The sequence below is a fragment of the Chenopodium album genome, chromosome 6 (assembly GCF_948465745.1).
Source record: "Chenopodium album chromosome 6, dcCheAlbu1.1, whole genome shotgun sequence".
Classification (NCBI taxonomy): domain Eukaryota; kingdom Viridiplantae; phylum Streptophyta; class Magnoliopsida; order Caryophyllales; family Amaranthaceae; genus Chenopodium; species Chenopodium album.
In genome coordinates this window covers 6,498,806-6,520,363 of record NC_137839.1, presented here as the reverse complement: position 1 = coordinate 6,520,363, position 21,558 = coordinate 6,498,806, and the positions used below count along the sequence as shown (strand labels likewise).

The following is a 21,558-nucleotide window of genomic DNA, read 5'->3' as shown; positions in this document are numbered from 1 at the left end:
ATCAAAAACTGCTCGAAAATCGTATTTAGAGGCTGAATTTGGCCACGAGAGGGTGATGCTCACTACCAAAGTAGTGAGTCTTTCTTAAAACGTTGTTTCCACTCGAAAAACACTACTTTGTTTTTATCAAAATCGGAGGAGTTTAGAACCTGATCGAGATTAAAACGGGATTAATATTAACGGACGGAAATCTAATAATTAAAACATGAATTTACGTGTTCAAAATAAATCTGGAATTAAGTTAAACTAATAAGTAGTTATAATCACCAAAATTTCAAAACATCATTACTATACAAGCCCTAAATCAATTATTCATAAAAACCCTAAAATCGTGATTTTCAATAATTAAAAACCCTAGGTTATAAAATTTACAAAATCTGAAAATTATAAAGTTCAATCATCAAAATACAATTTGGTACTAATTAAATTAATTTCAAACAATAAAATCAAAACCCATAAATCAATAATTATAATTACACAAATTAATAAAACAAAGGAGAGAGAAAATAAGACTAACCTTTTTGTGTGGGAAATTTTTGGGGATTCATGGGGTATTTATAGAGTAGAGAGTGTAGGGTTAAATGTGGGCTTATAAAAATGTGGGCTTGAGTTATGGGGTAGGGCTTAAGTTATGGGTTTTGGAATGGGTTATTCCAATAAGAGTATGTAGGAATAATTTACATTGCCCAATAATTAATAAACGTTTGGCCCAAAACATATTTTACTTTTATAAAACTTTATATTTAAAATACTTTAACCTTTTAAAATATTTAATTAAAATACTTGAGCCCTTGACAATACATTTTATTAATACTTAAATATTTTATAAAAATACATAAAAATACGGGGTATTACAGCACGCCCGCTCCCCTATTCCACAGCATAGGCAGAATTCAACTTCAAAGGTAGGAGTGCCCGCTCCTGGTTAGGAGCACGCCCGCTCCTCACAGGCACTGAATTTGGGCAGATTGTTGCTGAATTTGAGGAGCGCCCGCTCCAGGAGAGGTGCACGCACGCTCCCCTTAGAGCGGGCTCTCCCTTCTTTGTCTTCGAGCTTTGAACATTACTCCATGCTTTGGGTGCATGTCAAATTGAGATATAGTACCTGCAAAACATGGACAAACACAAGCAAAGAAAGGGCGAAGCCAAGATACAACATTTTCATTCAAAAAGGGGTTAGAAAAAGGGGAAAAGATCACAAAATTGGGTTTAAATCAACACTGTAAGTGGTCAAATAAACCACTTATCAGTCGTTCATATTTGTAACCCTAAAAAATATAAATTGATTGTATTATAATGACAGAGACTCAGGGTTGATTTGCAACTAAAATACAACCAAATTATCAATACTCAAATTATAAGGTCAAATATTGTCCATTTACTATTTTGGTTCAAACTCATACTTTCACAACCCCTAATCAAATTCGAAGCTTGAAAATCTTATACTACAAATTGACATATTCTTTATGATGTCAGTGAACTTAACACACAACAAATTAAATTGCAACTTCAACATAATTTAACATACCTTACAGAAAATCATGCAACATCATAACCACATTAAGTACCAACCCTAACACACAAACACAATCAGTTTTGAATGGTGTCAGACACTACAATTATGTGAAAATAGTGCAGTAAAGTTCTTACTTCTCTAATTGTAATACACTAATATAGTTCTTGCAATCTTTACTTTGTGAGATACAACCCGAATTTATTTTTTTAGCAAAAAAATGTCGTCACTCAAATTGAGGAGTAGAAGAAACAGGGCATGAAGCTTAATTATTGTCCAATGGGACGTACTTGTATGGCCACAAATGCTTGCCTCGTTTCATGTGCAAAATGTATAAGCTAACTTTTTTTTTTTTTTTAACCCAATATTTACTATAATTTGAGTTGTGCTCGGGTTCTCTGCTCACGTTGAGAACCTTATGTTGTTTATCAAGGGGCAATATAAGTAACTTTAAAGACTTACTAAAGGTTACGTATGTAATTTGTAGGATGCTTAAGTTAACTATGTTCAACTCTAGTTATTTGGTGTTAACTCAACAAGTAAACATAATTACATAAGTTGCTTCCTCTTTCCTCCAACCATCTTCATCATCTTCCTCCAACCCATCTTCAAGCTGCTTCGACATTACCAACACTACCAGTTTCGGCCGTAAGACGAAAACCTTAATAACATATGGAGAAATAACGGTATAGTTAACCTTTGAGTTTTCCTTCCTTTAGTGGTTTATCCATTGCAGTCGAGATTGGTTTTGATTGATTAAACTTTTTTGGATATTAATTAGATGGTTCGACATTGTTAGCAAATAGTCAAGTTATTTTGTTTGATTTATGCTTTTGAATTACGGTTGTTTATCAATGGTTATTTTGGTTAGTGTGACTAATGTTGCAATTTGCCAAAGTTGCCAAAACAAAATCCAACAACACTAACAAAAATGGGAAAACAATTCAATTGCACACAAACGAATTACAAACTTGGTGGCCGAAGGCCGAAGTTCATAATTCTTCTGCTTAGTCGTCATCTTGATAACGTTTGACATGTAGATGTCAATGTCTTTTTACTCATCACCAATGCCTTGGTTAACCTTTCACCCAAGGTTTATTTCCAGGTGGATATGTAGCAATATTTTAATGTTTTGACACGGTATCCAACACAAATTATTTACATAAGTTGCCACTTGATTAACATAGATTATTTTCACTGTGAGAAATTTGTATTTTCTCCCCTAACTTTGATATTTAGGCTAAATTTTTCACCTTATTTTTGTTCAATTGAAATTATTTTAAATGAACTAAAATTATTTTGGTGAATTGAATTTATTTTGACTGATTTTATATTATACTCCGTATCTCTTTTTTAAAGTTACTGATTCTTTATTGATATATGAAATTATTTTACTGAATTAAAATCATTTAATATTATTTTTTTTAATTAAATTTTTTGGGGACGGAGGGAGTAGTAATTAACTTATTATTATTAAAAATGAAAAAAAAAAAAAAAATCATTTTAGGTTGGTTGCCGAAAAAAATCTCAGCCTTTGTTTAACCTACTTGAGCAGCCGCTAGGCAATACACACAACATACAGAAGAACGTTTCCTCTTCATTGTGCTCTTGATTCTACCATTCACTCCAAGCTTTCTCCCCTCCATTGAAGCAACTTCTGAGGTATGTTTTTCTTTTTTTTTTTCCCTTCTTCTTTGTAATAATTGAATATCAATTTTACACTCTAGTACTGTTAATCGTTAATTTAATTAATTAAGGTGGATTGATTATTGAATAATTGGTTGTAATTACAGAAGGATTATAGCTTGAATTTCATTGCTATTCATATTATTATGTGAGAATAGTTTAATTTGAAAACTGAGTCAAATTTGGTTGCAATTATTTGTTTACATAAACCTTTATTCCTGTAATATCATCTGAGCTATGAAAATGGAACTTTTCTCCGAAATCTGATAAGAAAAAAAAGTGTTACATGGTTATAGTCTGAGTGATAAAACTATATTTTTGGTTAATTTATTTGTCCCTCTTAAACCCTAAATATTCAGGGTTTTAGGTAAAGTTTTAATCTTTGTGTTTGCAAGTAGATCATTTGTTCAAGTAAGGCTTTACTTTGTACAAATCCATTCTAAATTTGCCTTATTTTTAATCCCATGGTTTAAGTTGTGGGGTAATTGGATTTCAGAGCTCTTGATTTGTCAATAGTAGTGTGGAGGTTAAGGAGTAACCTCAAATTGAAATTGATTTTTCGATTTTCATGTTTGTTCTGTTTAATTATCTATTCTATAGTGAGAAACCTCGAATGAAATCGGATTTTAGATTTTCATGTGTGTTCTGTTTAATTTTCTATGCTATAGTGAAAAACCTGGAATAATTCGATTTTCATGTGTGTTCTGTTTAATTTTCTATTCTATATTGAAAAACCTGGAATGATCAGATTTTTGATTTTCATGTGTGTTCAATGTATTTTTCTATTCTATAGTGAAAAACCTGGAATAATCAGATTTTTGATTTTCATGCGTGTTCGGTTTATTTTTCTATTCTATAGTGAACATTTTGATTTCAACCATCATATGATTTTATTTTTCCTCTTCAGGGTTGATAAGAAGCTTGTAAAAATGGTGCAGTATAATCTTAAGAAAATAACTGTGGTTCCCAATGGGAAAGAAATGATAGACATTGTTCTATCTAGAACTCAACGACAAACCCCAACAGTTGTCCACAAAGGTTATGCAATTTCTCGGCTTAGGCAGTTTTACATGCGGAAAGTGAAATACACACAACAGAATTTTCAGGAAAAGTTGTCAGCTATTATTGACGAGTTCCCTAGGCTTGACGATATCCATCCTTTTTATGGTGATCTCCTCCATGTTCTTTACAACAAGGATCATTACAAGCTTGCTCTTGGGCAAGTGAATACTGCTAGAAATCTGATTTCAAAGATCTCCAAGGATTATGTTAAGCTGTTGAAGTATGGTGATTCACTGTACAGATGTAAGTGCCTTAAAGTTGCTGCTCTTGGTCGAATGTGCACTGTGATGAAACGAATCAGCCAAAGTTTGGCTTATCTTGAGCAAGTTCGGCAACATATGGCAAGGTTGCCTTCCATTGACCCAAACACAAGAACAATTTTAATTTGTGGTTACCCAAATGTGGGGAAGAGTTCGTTCATGAACAAGATTACTAGGGCTGATGTAGATGTGCAACCGTATGCATTTACAACAAAATCACTCTTTGTGGGTCATACAGATTACAAGTATTTGAGGTATCAAGTGATTGATACCCCTGGGATTCTGGACCGACCATTTGAAGATAGGAATATTATTGAGATGTGCAGTATCACTGCTCTTGCACATCTGCGAGCTGCAGTGCTCTTCTTTTTGGACATCTCAGGATCATGTGGATATACTATTGCCCAGCAAGCTGCCCTCTTCCACAGTATCAAATCTCTTTTCATGAATAAGCCATTGATCATAGTGTGCAACAAGACAGATTTGCAGTCATTTGATAATATACCTGAGGAAGATAAGAAACTGGTCATGGAAATGAAAGCTGAGGCTCTGAAAACAGTGGTAGGCCAGGGAGGCGAGGCTACTGAAGAGGGAGTTCTTCTAACCATGAGTACTCTGACTGAAGAAGGGGTTATTGCAGTGAAGAATGCGGCCTGTGACAGGCTGTTGGATCAGAGGGTTGAACTGAAGATGAAGTCTAAGAAGATAAATGACTGCTTGAACCGTTTCCATGTGGCGGTTCCAAAGCCTCGAGACCAGAAGGAAAGACCACCTTGCATACCTCCCGGGGTTCTTGAAGCCAAGGCCAAGGAAGCAATGGAAAAGGCGGAGAAGGAACAAAGAATAACTGAAAGGCAGTTGGAGGATGAGAATGGTGGTGCTGGTGTATACTCTGCTAGCTTGAAGAAGCATTATATCTTGGCAGATGATGAATGGAAAGAAGATATTATGCCAGAATTTCTTGATGGGCACAATGTTTATGATTTTGTTGATCCTGATATCTTGCATAGACTTGAAGAGTTGGAGAGAGAAGAAGGGCTTCGTCTTGCTGATGAGGCTGAGGAAGACTTTGAGATGGATGGTGAAGAATTGACAGCAGAAGAGAAAGAGGCACTGGCAGAAATCAGGAGAAAGAAAAGCTTGCTCATTCAAGAACACAGGTTGAAAAAGAGCACTGCTGGGAGCAGACCTATTGTGCCGAGGAAGTTTGACAAGGATAGGAAGTTTACAACCGAGAGAATGGGTAGGCAATTATCAAAACTGGGCATCGACCCGTCTGCTGCAATTGACAGAGCTCGTAGCAAGTCAAGGGGTCGGAAGAGGCAGAGGTCACCAGATATGGGAGAAGGAGATGCCATGGATATGGATACTGAGCAATCCAACAAGAAAATGCGTTCTGCGTCTCAATCCAGGTCTAGGTCGAGATCACGACCACCAATTGGCGAACTTGTACCAGGAGAAGGATTCAAGGACTCAATCCAGAAGGGCAAAGCTATTAATCTTGCCAAAAAATCTGCCAAGAAAAGGAACAAGGATGCTCGTAAGGGAGAAGGAGATAGAGTCATTCCTAATCTCAAACCTAAACATCTTTTCTCTGGGAAGCGCTCCATTGGTAAAACTGATCGGCGTTAGGACTTTTCTGGCTCTTACAAAGTCGTTCCAAATTTTGTTTATTACTTGGTTTTCTGTTTTTGTGCTTGACTATTTTCGTTTGATTTGATTTCAATATGTATGACTCTTTTTTGCTGCTGTTTAATTATACCCATTTTAATCTACTCCTGTTCATTCAATCTTCACTTCTTTGGGGTTTTCTACCTTCAATTTTTCTCTTCATTCTTTTGGATGAGGTCTGAGCTCCCTCTCTCGTTTTACAATTTATAATTTAATGCTGCAGTTGTTTTCAACCTTCATTGTAATTGGTGGTTAGGTTTAGATATGCTCATAATGTGGATATTGGGTATTGTCTATACACTTTTAAGATGGCTTAGGCTTCTGTGATTTGTGAATAATGGAAGAGTTGACAGATGGGATGATCCTCGTCTGCCAACTAACAAAGGGATAGTGCATAGAGGTCTTTTAAGATTGAGGCACTAACCCAATTCATGTAGTTAAAGAGAATGGGTTACATCAGATACGATGTTCCATTTGTGAAACATTCAAAGCCAGTTGTTCTATTTGCAATTCCTGATGAAAGGCAGCGTAATGTTGTGCAGTACCTCCTTCAGACTTGGGTATGCAGAAAATTCCTCTAAGTTTATATAAGAGTACAACTTGTTTGATTGTGCTTGCAAGGAGCCAAGGACTAAGTAGCAAGTTGCAGAATTCTTAAGGGTGTCTAATATCAGGAACATTTGTGTTACTTCCTAACTGATATTATAGGACTGCTAAGTAGAAATGATTTGCCAGTAGCCTTTTAGTTTGTTGGTAGTCCAGATAATAGAAATATTCGACTGTGATTAGCATATTTTATTTTAGGTATAACTCATTGATTTTGTGAGATGTGTATCTGTGTGGATTTACACAATTTTCACATCTTAACTACGATTATCATTCTCGTAACTTGTTGAACCTTCTGCAGCTGAATTCCCGCTTTCACTTGGTTAACTTAGTTCCTTTTGCAATTCCAGATGGGAGGCTGTGTAAGGTTAAGTTGTGCTGTAATTCCAAATTTTGTTTATTACTTGGTTTTCTGTTTTTGTGCTTGATTATTTTCGTTTGATTTCAATATGTATGACTTCTTTTGCTGCTGTTGAATTATACCCATTTTAATTTACTTTTGTTCATTCGATCTCCAATTCTTTTGGGGTTTTAAGTTTTCTAGCTTTAATTTTTCTCTTCATTCTATTGGATGAGGTCTGAGCTCCTTCTCTCACTTTACAGTTTATAATTTAAAGCTTCAGTTGTTGTCTTCAACCTTAATTGTAATTGCTGGTTAGGTTTAGGATATGCTCATAATGTGCAGATTGAGTATGGCCTATACACTTTTAAACTGGCTTAAGCTTCTGTGGTTTGTGAATAATGAAAGAGTTGATGGATGGGATGATCCTCGTCTGCCAACTATCCAAGGGATGGTGTGTAGAGGTCTTTTAAGATTGAGGCACTAACCTAATTCTTACAGTTAGAGAGAAAGGGTTATCTAAGCCAATGGTTCTTTTCCCAATTCCTGATGGGAGGCAGCGTAATGTTGTGCAGCACGTACTTCAGACTTGGGTAGGTGTTTTATTTTACTACCTCCATTGCAGGTTATGTGCAACAATTAGACATTTTCCTTTTCTGCTTTATGTCAAATCGTTGCACATAACTTGTAAGGTAGGTAGTATATTTTTTACCATCTTACCTCTTCTACTTCATAATTGCACCTTTTGTCATACTCTCTTATTTTATTTATATTTATCTTATGCAATCAGACTTTCTTACAATTTCTCTTTATCTTATACTCATTCACCTTTTTCAATTTCTAAAGTTGCGTATTTATAGAAGTAATTAGTAATTAAGTGAGTAGAACATAAAAGAACAAAGGTAGTAAGATATTAATAAGCTTCATTGTTTAGGATTTATTTCAACCAACTCATAAACAGGAGACAATTAATCTTGACAAATACTAAAAAAAATCTTAGTCAATACCAAAATATACCTCATACCCTAAAATTAAATTGAATTTGATCATATAAGTTTTTGTAAAAGCACTATTTTGAGCGTCACAAAAGCTTTAAAAAGTTCAATTAATACAATATTATACAAATAAAATTTGTTACATCTCCAATTAAAGTGAGATATATATTAATGTATAATTAAGTGCATTTTCTAATTTTTGTCCAAGCCTAATTGTTATATAACTAGTTATTGGCCCGGGCGATGTCTTGGGTCATTATAAATTTATTATTTTAATCGAACTATATATATTTTGGCTTATTTGTCACTGAAGGCTTTATGTGGTGGTTTTTTTTAAAGACGACAACTTAATTAGTTTGTTGCTTGTATGAACTGGTTTGACTATAAGAATACCTAAAAAAAAAAGAGTAATGTTTAATTTCTTTCAAATTTATTATAGTGTAAATTTTAAGGAGTTACATTCCAAGAGAAATTTAAATAGGGTGTTATGCATATGAAGAATGTTTCAATTAAGTTAAACATTAATACTACCTCCGTTACATATTATCTGCAACGATTTGACATAAAGTAGAGAGGAAAAATGTCTAATCGTTGCACATAATATGTAACGGAGGTAGTATATGAAGGTTAATGCATGGAGTTTTTCAATCATTAATGGACTGGTATGATGTTACGTCACATCATATGCCAAATGGCAAAATTGGTGACACATGGTAAAATAACATGTTTTGCCATGAGTTTTAATAATATATATTGATATTGATGATATTGATTTGAACTAATAACATTTTTATGCATGCAAACTAATTATTTATGAACTGGATGAAGTAATAGTACTTCATTATTTTGAAGAGTTGACAAACTTTGTCGGGTCATGTTGGGTTCGTGTACGTAGATAAATCGGTATAGGAGTCTCAAGTCTCAACACTAACAAACAATTAAATGTGTAGAGTCAAGTTGACCTATTGAATTAAATGTGTCGGTAACACTTGCGCAGTTGCGCTAACTCACTATATTCATGTTTGGCAGTTCGATTTGTGTCATGTTATCATACTGTACGTATTAAAATTGCTAGCCTCTAGCTCGTTCATAAGATTTATCATCATGTTCGGCAATGATGGTACTCCGTAATTTTTCCCTTTGCGGATTATTAAGTTGTGTTACTTTTGTGTTGAAAGTCTCAACACTAATTCAATTTGTTTAATTAAACGTTTTGTGTCAAGTTTAATTCATATCGCATCAACTTTTTCCGGCTCTATATTTGCCGGAACCTTGATCTTATTTTCTTGTACTGTACTCCCGTAGATGGGAATCATGCATCATGTCTAAAAACACTACTCTATTAATACAAGTAGAGTATCCTGTACCACAGAGTTGACAAGCCTACATGCTAAGTTATTCTCTACGAGTAGTATGTAACGTGAGTTAGAAGGCAAAAGATGTGATACAGAGATTAGAGATACACCATTTTATCATTTATCATTTATCAGATCAGACCTGTTGTTTTAATTCGTTCAGTCACATTATATAGACTTTGCCTTCAATTTGCTTCTGTCCTTTTTTTTCTCTGGACACATCACTCTCCCTATATAATCCTATTGACATCTCATTCATTCTTCTGCTACAATTTTGGTAATGCTAGTATGCTACTACATTTTTATTTTTGTAAAAATCATTTTATCTTATTTATTCCAGTCTTAATACACTTTAATACTATAATATAATATGGGCAGCCCCGTATCTGGGGCAGGGCAGCCGGGGCGGTCGCCCGGGGCCCAGAATGGGAACCCAAATTTGTTAAAAAAACAGATTTTTGGTTTAATTTTTTTAAAAAAATAAATAAAGCCCATAATCAATGTTTAATATTCCTTCATGTATCTTCCTGTATTCACTCATGATAAGAATGAAGAAAAGATTTCCCTTTCCCAAAACAGCTACCTCCTTAATTAATACCCATAATTAATCCCTTAATTTGGCTAAGTTCAATTCTCAGGAAAAATAAATTTATAAAGAGAGAATGACCGTGGTTCTCTATATAAGGAGTACAAACATTTTTTTTTTGACAAAAGAGTACAAACATTGGTGGTTAAGGTTTCCATTGAAAAGTTTTACTGTAAGTTATTCATGATAATCTCCCAATGGTTCAATATTTTTCAATTTTTGTGATTTTTTCTGTTTTTTATGTACTTAATTTTGTTATACGGTTTATTTATTATTATTACAGAATATTATTATTATTATTATTATTATTATTATTAATTATTATTATTATAAGCTAGTTTTTGCCGAGAATTTTGGAGAATTTAATTTTTCAAAATAATTTTATCTTTTTTTTGAAGCAAAATAATTTTATCTTGATTGGAGTACTACTTACGGAGTTATGGTGGATGCTGATTGAGTTGGAAAATTAAATAAATATTTTGTTTAAAAAAAAATTATTTGCAAGATTCAGAAATTAAGTTACACTGAATTATTTAAGTTGTAACTTAAAAGCCTTTCAAAAAAAAAAAAAAAGTTGTAACTTAAAAATATGCATTTTATATTTTTTTTGGTTTATTTTTGCATACCCTTAAAATGTTTGTGCGTACCGTTATATTTAAAATTAAGGCCCCAAATCACAAGTTCGCCCATAGGCCACCAAAATCTCAGAAACGGGTCTGAATATGGGGTACTAGTAGATTCAAATTGAATGTTTTATGAACTTATATCCATTATGGTACTGGAGTGAGCAAAAATTCTGGATACCCGGAATTGAAACCGAAACCGATTAGAAATCGGTGGGTCTGGAACCGGAATTGGACCCGGTGGTTCCAATTCTGGGTAATAAATTAAGGACCCAGTTATAACCAATTCCAATTCTCAACTTTTTGGAATCGAAACCGGTTGGGTACTCGGTTACCTAATATATGCTAAATTAAACAAATTTTAAATAATAAAAATATGTTGAATGTATTTAATTTGTAAATTAAAAAAGTATTATTAATACCTAACATAAATACAAATAGCTTAATGCATATATAAATATAAGTATTTAACGCTAAAAATGAACACTAAAATAAGAATTATAATTTGTATTATATTTTAACAATTACATACATAAGTGGGTACCCGGAACTGGTATCCAGTGGTTCCAATACCAATTTCTAAATTTTAGGACCCGGTTGAACCAATTCCAATACCCGATGATCCGAATTTTAGGACCCGATTCCAACCAATTCCAAGTCCGGATCCTAAAATTTTGACTGTAAACCCGGTTTGCTCACCCCTAAGGGTACATATGCAATTTGGTTACCAATTTCCAAATACTTTAACGACTTAATTTGAATGTCAATAAGAGATTATCAACGTGAAGAGGATAAATTTACGTTACACTATATGTCGATGCTACTGGATATGTCAACTCAACGATTATTATAAAAGAGGTTGACAGATATAGAGGATAAACAAGGGTAAGGTTTAGTAAAAGTGCTATCAAACATCTAAGTAGGGTTTAGTATAATTGCTATCAAACATCTAAGTAGGGTTTAGTATAATTGGCTAATTGCTATCAAAATATCTACTTCTAGCCATTAGCCATATTAAAACACTTTTAATATCCAACCTCTAATATGTACAACTTACGAGTATCAAAATAGATAATATTTAATCTTATCGAACACACCCATACATGGTTAATCCACAAGGTATTAGGATAATAGACGAATCTATCCCTAAAATTAAAGGAACCACAACTAGACTACTCCATAAAATTAAATTAGACATGCATCATAAATTTATAACCATAGAATTGAAAGATAAAAATTAAACTCTTACATAAAATAAGTAACAAGCAATTAATGTTTTTATTTACCGTATTAGAGTTAGTTCAAAAGACAGTAAATTTACATAAATTTGGCTTTCAATTACTACGGTTAACTATATCTATTTACTGTTTCAGCTTTCGTCAGTACATTGCAAAAACCTCCTTTACACCTATTTGGAATATATGTCAGCAATTGTAGCTCACAATTATTTATTTACCTTCATATCTTACTTTCTCCCTATATATATACGAGTAATTTAACTATTTATGTATCAGTCTCTTCAATATTACATCAACTAAGTTATTTTATCATTTCATTTCACAACATTATGATACAAGTTTCTCTTCATTTTCATATGCCTATTAAGGGTACTAATAGTTCCTTTGAACTACTACTCTTACCATGCTTTCTCCTTGCTGTCACCAAAATAGAGAGAGCAACATTGTTTATGTTCACACCAATGAAGATTGAATAAGCCATCTACAGGCGCTATCGCTGCTGAGCTTCCTTCCATACATATCGTTTCTTTGTTTTTCTTATTTTACTTATTTTAGTGTCGTGATCTCTTTTCTCTCAGCATTTTCTTTTTATTCTGCACATTCATGTTGAAGGGTAATCATCTACTCTTTGACTATCACGTGTTTTTCTTGGCCTTGCAAGGCTTTTTCTATGTTTTTTCTTGCTCATAATCACCTTTCTTTCCACTCCTTTTGTTTGTCTTTCTCTCCATCTTAATCAAATCTCCCATACTAATCTTGGCTGACTGTCCCTTCTGAGCTTCTTCTTGAGATGTTATTGTAAGATTACATGTAATTTTTAAGTGGAGTTGAGGTTGTAATTTGCTTCATATTCATGAACTTGTACTTAGTTCTTCATAGGCAGATATTTATACTCTATAATTTTTCCCCTCTTTCGTTTGAAAGATAGTATGTACTGTCTATTTAGGTCTTTTGTTATACTGTACTCTATGTAATATTCCTATGCATGGCATTTATTAAATAAGAAAAATGCGAAATTGAATTAATGAAATTTATATTTTTATTTTACATTATCGGTTGAATCTTGTTAAATCAAGCACCATTGTTATTTTCAATTGTATTGGTAATATCTAACCATCAACTAATTTATCCAAATTTAGCGGAAAAAATTAAAGCACAAGTGTAAAGAACTAATTTTTACATCTAATTATGGTTTATGGTGTAATTTTAGTGGGATGCATGGTGTTACTGAGTGGTTTAGAGTATAAAGGAATGAATGACTGAATGAGAATGTATGTTTTCTGGTTAGGAAAATCACTTCAAATGTATTTTAAAATCCGATTGTCAAATCACACCAGAAGAAAGATTTATTATTATGGGAAAATTTACTTACTAATTTAATCTTTTTTTTGGAAGTCATAAATAATTTTGAGAAATTTTGATGGTTTAGTCAAATCACTTTGTATTGATTCATGATCTTTGTAGAAATAATAATGGTGGAAGTATGTTTCTAGACGTACTCAAAGATGAGTTAAGATGAGTTGCTTTTTTTTTATAAGTTTGAGTTGATTTGGGTCCTACTTAAACACACTTATCCGGTTTAGTTCGATTTAATTAAGTTTGAGTTTAATTGGATCATATTCAATCCAAACATACGTATCTGGTTTATTTCGATTTTATTCAAGTCATATCCAATCTATTATGAACTCTTTCAGAAAACATAATCAATAATCTAGTTAAATAAATTTAGAGAATTTAGAGCACATGATTCAAATTGGATAACAACAACTCGGGCTACAACAAACGGGGTGAAACAAGTCATTTGTGATAGGTGTGAATGTGTGAAAAAAATTGCTCAATGAAAGTGTTATCTCCCTAATGCGTGTGTAGGTTTTGACTTTTAATACTCGTAGCAAAAAAAAAAAAAAAAAAAAAAAAAAAAAAAACTGATTTGCACCAATATAGTAATAAATTTGACTGGCAGAAATCATGGCTCAAGTCCAACGCCTTAACCCTTTAAACTGATAATGTAACATCAAAATCCTATACAGCTATATTGAAAGAGATTGTCAGAACTCAGAAAGTAGGTTCAATCTTTTGTAAACTTAAAAAACTGAAAGTTTTCACTTGGGATATTTCCTTATTTTAACACATTTCCTGAAATAATTAATTATTTATAGCAGAAAAAGTTCAATATTTCTACTTTTGAGGGATTTTGTGGTATATCCAAAAAAATTGAAGTAATTTTGCCTTGTACACAGCAAAATTGTCCTTTTTTTTTTTTTTTTTTTTTTTTTTTTATATATATAGCTCAATATGTCTCTTGTAAGTTTTACATAAGGAGTATTCAATACAAGTATTTACAACATATGAATATATTAGATGATCTTTTATATTTTCCCTTCTATTTTTCTAGAATTTTGGGGATTACAATATCAAATTCTATAGAACTAATACAAGAAACCTGGAAAAAAAAAAGGAGCACAAGACATGCCTCTGTAAGGAAATAGGAAAGAATAAAAAAGGATTAGAGCTGACCATGGGCCGTGTCAGGCTAGGATGAGCGGGCCGTGCTTTGTCGATTGGCTCTAAATATATTGATGCTGATAAGAAACCAGCAAAAAGAAGGATGAATCAATTACTAGCAGCAGCATATTGGTTGAGAGAACAAAACCAAGATTTCCGGCCTTCGGAATGAGATGATGACCGACGTAATCTCACTCTTCCACACCTACCCAACTGGTTCCTTAAACTCTGGTTCACTGACCCTCCAATGATAGAGGGACTAGTCTCTGATCCTCCCATACAGCAACCAGAGTTGAGTTTCATTGATGGAAATCTTTGACAGCTCAAAGAACGGAATGAGGAACTTAAAGGGGAGACTCGGTCGGAGGTGGAAGAGACGGGAGGTGGCATGCAAAGAGGCATTGTCAGAGAGGCACGCTCATTTTTCTCACATGAGCACCCACAAAAAGACAATGACAAGCTCGTCCTCCCAATTTCTTTGGGTATGGATCTTGTCCCGGGTAGTTTTACAAATGAGACAATGCCATGCCGGCATAGTGGACATGGGATTGAGCCTGGAGGACCTTTGGCAACAGTCGAGGAGCAGTTCATGGTGCAAAGGTATAACGCACAACGAGCACAAAACTCATGACCACAACCTGTACAGAACATATATTACATTGATGTTCACAGGTTCTTTCCCAGGGACAAAACTAATGCAAATTCAATTTATAATAATGTAGATATAAGCTTGTAATACAAAAATTTATGTAACTCCCACAAAAAAATCAAAACAGAAAAGATAGTCTATGAGCAGAAAATAAAACATGGATTGTCTACGTTCAGTCATTCACAATTGCTCTTAGAGCATGTACAAGGTGGTGACTTTCACCAAAGTGTCAATCAAAGTTGCGTCTAATGTAGCTCATAAATCCTCATATCACTAGTCTAGATTTCTAAGATGCAAATCATTTACCAATGTTCAACTGTCCAGTAATTCATACACTTTGCTCTCACCAAATAATATGGATTAATGTCATTAATCCATCAAATTTATTGTATTTAAGCCAGGTTAAGATGAAGATGAAGGTAAAGACTATTTTATTTTTACTTAAGATTGAATTTAGAATGGTAGAATGCCGGTCAAAGATTCAAAAAGCTGTTAACAAATAATAATGAAAAACAAATGGTAAAAAACTTTTGGAAACAACAAAGACAAATAAAACTTGATGCTATACCTTCGGAAGCTACAGTGCACCTCCCTTCAAGACAGACCACACAAGGATCTTGGCATGCTGGTACCAAGTCTGGATTTCGCCAACCACAGTCTCTGTGAACCACAAAGAAAAAGAAAGGGAATGAGTTAGCCCTCAGATAAACTATCTTTTAAGGAAGAGGAGAACAAACTGTCCAAGTTCAGGGTTGATATATCCAGAACTAGCCTGAAATCATGGTCATGTATCTAGATCTGAAAAGTTGAAATACGTAGTAGTTAAAAGAGCTCTCACTTAGAATCTTTATGGATTTCAATGCAACTAGTATTTGAAACTCTCTTGATTTACTTTTGGTTCCATTACCTTTTCAGTAGTTATAAGTCTTATAACATTATAACTCTGTATAAAATTTGTTTTCCTATTTACTTCTGCTTCCATTTTCTTTATTATTGATGTTGCTTTTCACAGTTAATGCATACTAAGATCTAGTTTCAAATGTGTACACAATATTTGACACTAAAATCGCACCCCAGTCTATCAATTCCACTAATTACCATCAGCCGAAGTTATCAAAGACACAAAAGAGTTTGAGGGTGATTAGGATTAAGGATGGTTATGGGAAAAGTTAATTGGTTTCAAGTTGGTTAATAGCAACAGACCTAAAAGTTAGAAATGCACCCCCAAGCCAAAACAGAAGTTTGCTTACCTTGCAATTTTGATAATGCTCATCAGGGGAAGAGACAGAAAAGGGGAAGGAATAGATGGTAATAGGATGTCTTGAGGTGTTGAAAGAATTTCTAGAATTGAATCTCTATGCCATGAACGAGCAACCATCAATGGAATCCATCTACAACATGCAGAAAAATGGAATATTTTACAAAAAATTAGTTTATTGAGGTAAACAAGATTGTGAGCAAAAACCGACTCACATTCACAAGGTTTTCACAATACGCACATGCAACATCTAACAAGTCAAGAGATCAAGTTATTTAAAGTATTTAACATATAATATGTGATCTCCAAAATGTAGCTTCAAGATAGAGCCACCAAATTAATATATATAAGAGCCTGCATTATGCTGTAAACTGTGCCTCTAGGGAAAATTTTATATTTTAATTATTTTTCACAGTCACTAAAGTCAAAGAGCATAAGACTATTTCTGATACAAACCATTAGACCAACAAATAAAGACAACAAAGATAAGATGGAAGCCTCATTCAATTAGCATTATTTAGATCTTGATTCAAGTGTACAGCATTGAAACAAAGAGTTGTTAAGAACTTAGGATCAAAAGTACACACAGTTATGCAAATCAATGAAGGTGCTCAAGGAGATGAAGCAACATAAGAGGTTGTAGTCTCCCTAAAGATATAAATGCATCAAATCTACGTCCAGAATTATCCCATATGATGCATAGAAGCATTAACTAAGGGAAACATGGTTCATTGAGTATTATCCAAAAAGATGAGTGATCAGACAGCTATTAGTACTGTTCAAGCAAATTCTAGATAACCAGACGACATTGATCACTTACAAGACATTCAACGAAACAATTTTTACATTACTAATCAAGCCATAATGGTACAGTGGTGTATAAACAAAATAACTTTAGTGGCAGCAGGTAGTCACTAGTCAGTGACTCTGAAGTCACAACTTTCAGATGTTTGGCTTTCCATTCTGATATATTTTAAACTTTGAGTGTCCTTGGTATAACCTTAGACTTTGTCAACCTCAGTACTTTTTTTTACAAAAATATCTTCTCCTTGTATCACAAGTATTAGCCACGTTAATCATCATAATAGAGTAATGATACTAGCCTGGGGTCAACCAACACAAGTTTTCATTTATAACAGATAGATAATGGAGTTCCTTCATAATTCGTGTATAATTAGCTATAATTTATTACCAATAACTGTTATTTAATGAAAAAAGAGGTGGCTTTGAGGCATTTAAGTAGTAAAAACACAAGACCAATGAGAAGATTGATGGCAAAGGAAACACATACCCTTTTGCATTTTCAGCTGTCAGACTGGCACCTCTCGCAATCAAAAGCTGAAACACGGAAAGTTTAATTCGGAAGATCAGTCAGATTACAGTAGCCAAGATCAATATAAAACTAAACTATACCTAGAACACAATTTCAAAGGGCCAAAGACTATTATTATCTCATTTTCCAATGTGTCGATCTCTCAAATTTTCCAATTTTCTTACAAAAAATGAATATCAAGCCATAAGTAGTTGTTTATCTTGTATCTCTCTCCTATTTTATCTCATTCGCTTCAAAGGCTTCAATTATTTTTCTCCTTTCCCTCACTATATTTATCATCTTTCTCCACTCTTTCTATTGGTACAACCCGTGTGATGCACATTTCATAAATTAGACTTTTCAATTAGAATAAAGGACCCTACTTGACAACACTGTTGATTTCCACCACAAGCTGCATAATGTAGAGGAGTGCTTCCTGCACCTGCAAAATAAATTGAACCCAACTTGTTGAGAACATGACTACTATGAAAAGCATATGCAGGTTAAACTCTGATGCTATGCATACACAATTAAGACATCAAATTGTACAATTAAGAACTATATAACTTTTGTTGTTTCATTTAACATAAGATCTGCAGGACTGACAGAAATTTTATATCATTGCACTTTAAGTAACCTGTCAAGTATACATGTATTTATAGATGGAAGGCCACACCTAAGGACTACTCTAAGTAAAAATATAGCTGTGGCACTTGAACAAAGAAACAAAGGCATGAGTTGATAGAATGAAAGAAGTCTCAATCATGTATCCCAGAACCCAAGGCCCCTGCTGGAATGGATTCAAGCTCACAAATCGAGATTTATCAAAAAAATGAGAAGAGTTAGAAAGAAAGATTGAGTCTTTGATTAAAATTAAGCCAAAATATTTTTTTAGAACTGTAGCTTTATGCTACCACTCTCCAAATAGTGACTTGAGGCCACAACTCTCCTAGGAATCAACCCACAATCTGCTGGCCTCCTCCTTCCTCATCTATCTCTATTTATAATAAATCTGAAGACTGTTAACATAATAATATTAGATTAGCCATAATGTCCCTCCTAAGGTCAGTTTATTACACCTGCCTCACCCCAGCAATCACATCAATCTTAAGATCCAATTCAACAAACAAATTGCGGACTTTGGCTTGTGTAACAAATTGCACAAAAATTTTAACGATAGTTGAAGAATAAGAAAAGAGTTCTGATAGCTTTACCTATGAGATCAATTGTAGTCCCATCTTCCACAGTTATTTCACTAACAGAAGCTCCAAGATCCAAAAGTAGATGGACAGTTTCAAAATGCCCATTCAAGGCAGCCATATGAAGTGCTGTGATCCCTCCATCCGCAGGTTTGTTAATTACTTGGCGGAGGGCACTGGTCCAGGAAAGCAGAACACAGAAATCAATAAAGTATATTCATGTTTGGAAAAGTAACAAGAAGATGAAGGCACTATTGAGCCACAATACCTTGCATTAAACTCTGAGCTTCCATATTCATTTTTTGATTTCTTTTGTAACAGATTCCAAGTGACAGAAATGCTAGGGATATAATCAGCAAGAAGGAGCCTAATACACCGAGTATGCCCATTCAAAGCAGCTAGATGAAGAGCAGTACCCCCATTAAGATAATCTGCTCTGTGAATCTACATCTCAAATAACTACAGAGCATTAATTAACTTGCATACACCCACACCTAAAAGTAGTTAATTCTGTTTTAGTTCCCAAAACCTAAAGCAGAAGAAGTGAACATACATTGGCTTTGAAAAGAACCAGAGTCTGTACAACCTCCCAATGACCATGCTGACATGCTTGCATCAGAGCAGTCTGCACATCAAATCGTATTTTCTTTTCAGCACAGAAGATTCAATAGCTAATCTAACATGAATAACTGCGCATTGTAAAAACTATATACTGCCATTTTTATCAAGTTTTAACATAATGAAAAGAATGATAACCAGGATTCTTTCCTACAGAACTAGCATGTAGGATCCTCACAAGCAAGTTGAAAAGATATTCCATACAATCTATCGAGTATTGACTATTGAGAATTACAACTGATTAAAGAGTATGATAATAATCATAGATAATGCAGTTACCTGGCCACGATAATTCCTAAGATTGATATCAACACCAGTCTCGAGCAGAAGAGTAACAATCTAAGCATCAAATCAACCAAAGTCTCAAACACTTGCATATTTAAAAAGCACACAAGAATTTACAAATCCTGAGAGGCAATCAATTACCTCATGGTGGCCCTGAGCTGCAGAGTAATGCAAAGGGGAGTTCCTAACACCAAAAGTCGAATACCTCACAAGACGAGGATTGTACTCCAATAACGCTTTGGCTTCCTGTAAATCACCATCTCTAGCAGCTGAAACCAGGCGTTCTCCTGAAGCAGAGCAGCCTAAAGAATTCCCAACAATGCTTAAGAACTTCATTGCCTGGAGAAGGAGAAGATTATAAACTAAATTACTCCCAATTCCTCCTCCTCCTTCACCTTAGGTTTCTAACAACAATAAGTATTATGGTTATTCTTGTTCTTCATCATTAAAATATCCCAGAATCCCAGAATTTGGATAACATAAACAAAGTACAAGTAATTCTGCCTCCTTATTTTCTACAAGCAACTAACAACTCACCAACGAACTGTTTTTTTTTACATCAAGGTACGAGATTGTTTGGTGTAACGACCAAAAATTACTGCAGATCTCTCTTCAATTTGAATCCCTATAATACAATATGTATAGATGCATCACAATTCACAACCAAAAATAACAGGTTACTCAAAATTCTTACCCAAATATAGAAGATTTCTTTGACAATCAAACAAACCAAATCATTAAAAATAAAATAACCCATTAAACAAATACGAAGTATAATATATGGTTTCATTTCATGAAGTACAAGATTACATACCCATTTTAGAAGACTCCTTCAAATCATCAGAATTGAGTAACACCTAACAAAATTCCTCATATTGGGATCAAAATCTTTGAACCCTAGTATTCAATTTCCAAATAAAATTAATCCAAAATCCAATCATCACAATTCTCCCCCAAAATATCATAAACTGAGCAATACCCACCACAATTCTTCGTATAGGGATCAAAATCTTAGAACCCTAATACCCAACAACCCAATCATCATAATTCACCCAATATCCAACCAGAAATAATCACCTCAACTGTCACCTCAAACACCCACAAAAAATTGTAAATTGATGAATATACTATATACCCATTTATAAATTCTTTAAGAAAAAGAAGAAAAGAACAAATTTTGCAAAATGGGTTATTGTTTTCTTGAAGAAAGAGCCCGGAAAAAAGGGGGAAATTCAACACTCTACAAAGATAGGACGTCCACCTCAAATCCAATGGAAATAAGGTGTAATTGTCCCTAAAAAAAAATAAAAAAGAAACACTAAACAAAATTGAAGCAAAATGATGCCTTTTGTCTACTAATTATTAATACAAAACATTCACACGATTAATCAAATCAATTATTATTATTTTGCAAAAGAAGCAAAACATGTTAAATATATTTGGACAAGAAAAAAGGAATGTTCATAAGAAATTGAGGAGAGAGAATGAACAAAGATGTGCGATTTTTTTTATTTTTTTTACTGAAATACAAGTAATAATCAATCCAACAAACGCCTGCACCGAAAAGCGTGTGTTGATGATTGGATTTTTGGGATTTGAAAAAAAAAAAAAAAAAACCCTAAATTTCACACATTGTGTTTTAGTCAACGTTGGTAGTTTGGATGTTGCTTTCTTCTTCGTGTCCTTCAGCTTACTTTGAGCAATTGGATAATGAAAACAGATTTTGGTGTAAAAATACTGAGTAGAAAATTAAACTTAGGGCAGGATTTGATCTTGTACTTACCACAATAAAACATT

At 33.6% G+C, this 21,558-nt stretch overlaps 2 protein-coding genes across 5 annotated transcripts; one reads left to right on the top strand and one right to left on the bottom strand.

The window, feature by feature from the left end:
• Nucleotides 1-3,020: 3,020 nt before the first annotated feature.
• Nucleotides 3,021-6,296, top strand: LOC145635756 (nucleolar GTP-binding protein 1-like). The gene is made up of 2 exons (XM_081687107.1): nucleotides 3,021-3,175; nucleotides 4,107-6,296. Exon 2 carries the CDS (start codon nucleotides 4,129-4,131, stop codon nucleotides 6,151-6,153), a length of 2,025 nt encoding a protein of 674 aa, XP_081543233.1. The 5' UTR covers nucleotides 3,021-3,175; nucleotides 4,107-4,128; the 3' UTR covers nucleotides 6,154-6,296.
• Nucleotides 6,297-14,290: 7,994 nt separating this feature from the next.
• Nucleotides 14,291-21,345, bottom strand: LOC145635755 (E3 ubiquitin-protein ligase XBAT32-like). Of its 4 annotated transcripts, XM_081687104.1 has the most exons (13): nucleotides 20,745-21,343; nucleotides 20,576-20,658; nucleotides 20,299-20,386; nucleotides 19,903-20,100; nucleotides 19,756-19,815; nucleotides 19,412-19,483; nucleotides 19,127-19,302; nucleotides 18,874-19,034; nucleotides 18,043-18,101; nucleotides 17,639-17,685; nucleotides 16,340-16,480; nucleotides 15,658-15,749; nucleotides 14,291-15,078 (listed from the first exon to the last, which is right to left on the bottom strand). In XM_081687104.1, exons 4-13 carry the CDS (start codon nucleotides 20,095-20,097, stop codon nucleotides 14,549-14,551), a joined length of 1,533 nt encoding a protein of 510 aa, XP_081543230.1. In that variant the 5' UTR covers nucleotides 20,098-20,100; nucleotides 20,299-20,386; nucleotides 20,576-20,658; nucleotides 20,745-21,343; the 3' UTR covers nucleotides 14,291-14,548. The 4 variants fall into 4 exon arrangements, with proteins under 4 accessions (XP_081543230.1, XP_081543229.1, XP_081543232.1 ...); XM_081687103.1 differs by having other exon boundaries at nucleotides 20,576-21,343; XM_081687106.1 differs by lacking the exon at nucleotides 19,756-19,815 and having other exon boundaries at nucleotides 20,576-21,345.
• Nucleotides 21,346-21,558: the final 213 nt, after the last annotated feature.

What these genes read in the sequence shown, in the direction of transcription:
- LOC145635756 (XM_081687107.1), top strand. Translation starts at nt 4,129, where the DNA reads ATGGTGCAGTATAATCTTAAGAAAATAACTGTGGTTCCCAATGGGAAA.
- LOC145635755 (XM_081687105.1), bottom strand. Translation starts at nt 20,097, where the DNA reads ATGAAGTTCTTAAGCATTGTTGGGAATTCTTTAGGCTGCTCTGCTTCA. An exon ending in CAGCTCAGGGCCACCATGAG is followed by an intron (nt 19,816 to 19,902) that starts GTAATTGATTGC and finishes TTTGATGCTTAG; the next exon opens with ATTGTTACTCTTCTGCTCGA. An exon ending in GAAATCAACAGTGTTGTCAA is followed by an intron (nt 17,686 to 18,042) that starts GTAGGGTCCTTT and finishes TCCGTGTTTCAG; the next exon opens with CTTTTGATTGCGAGAGGTGC.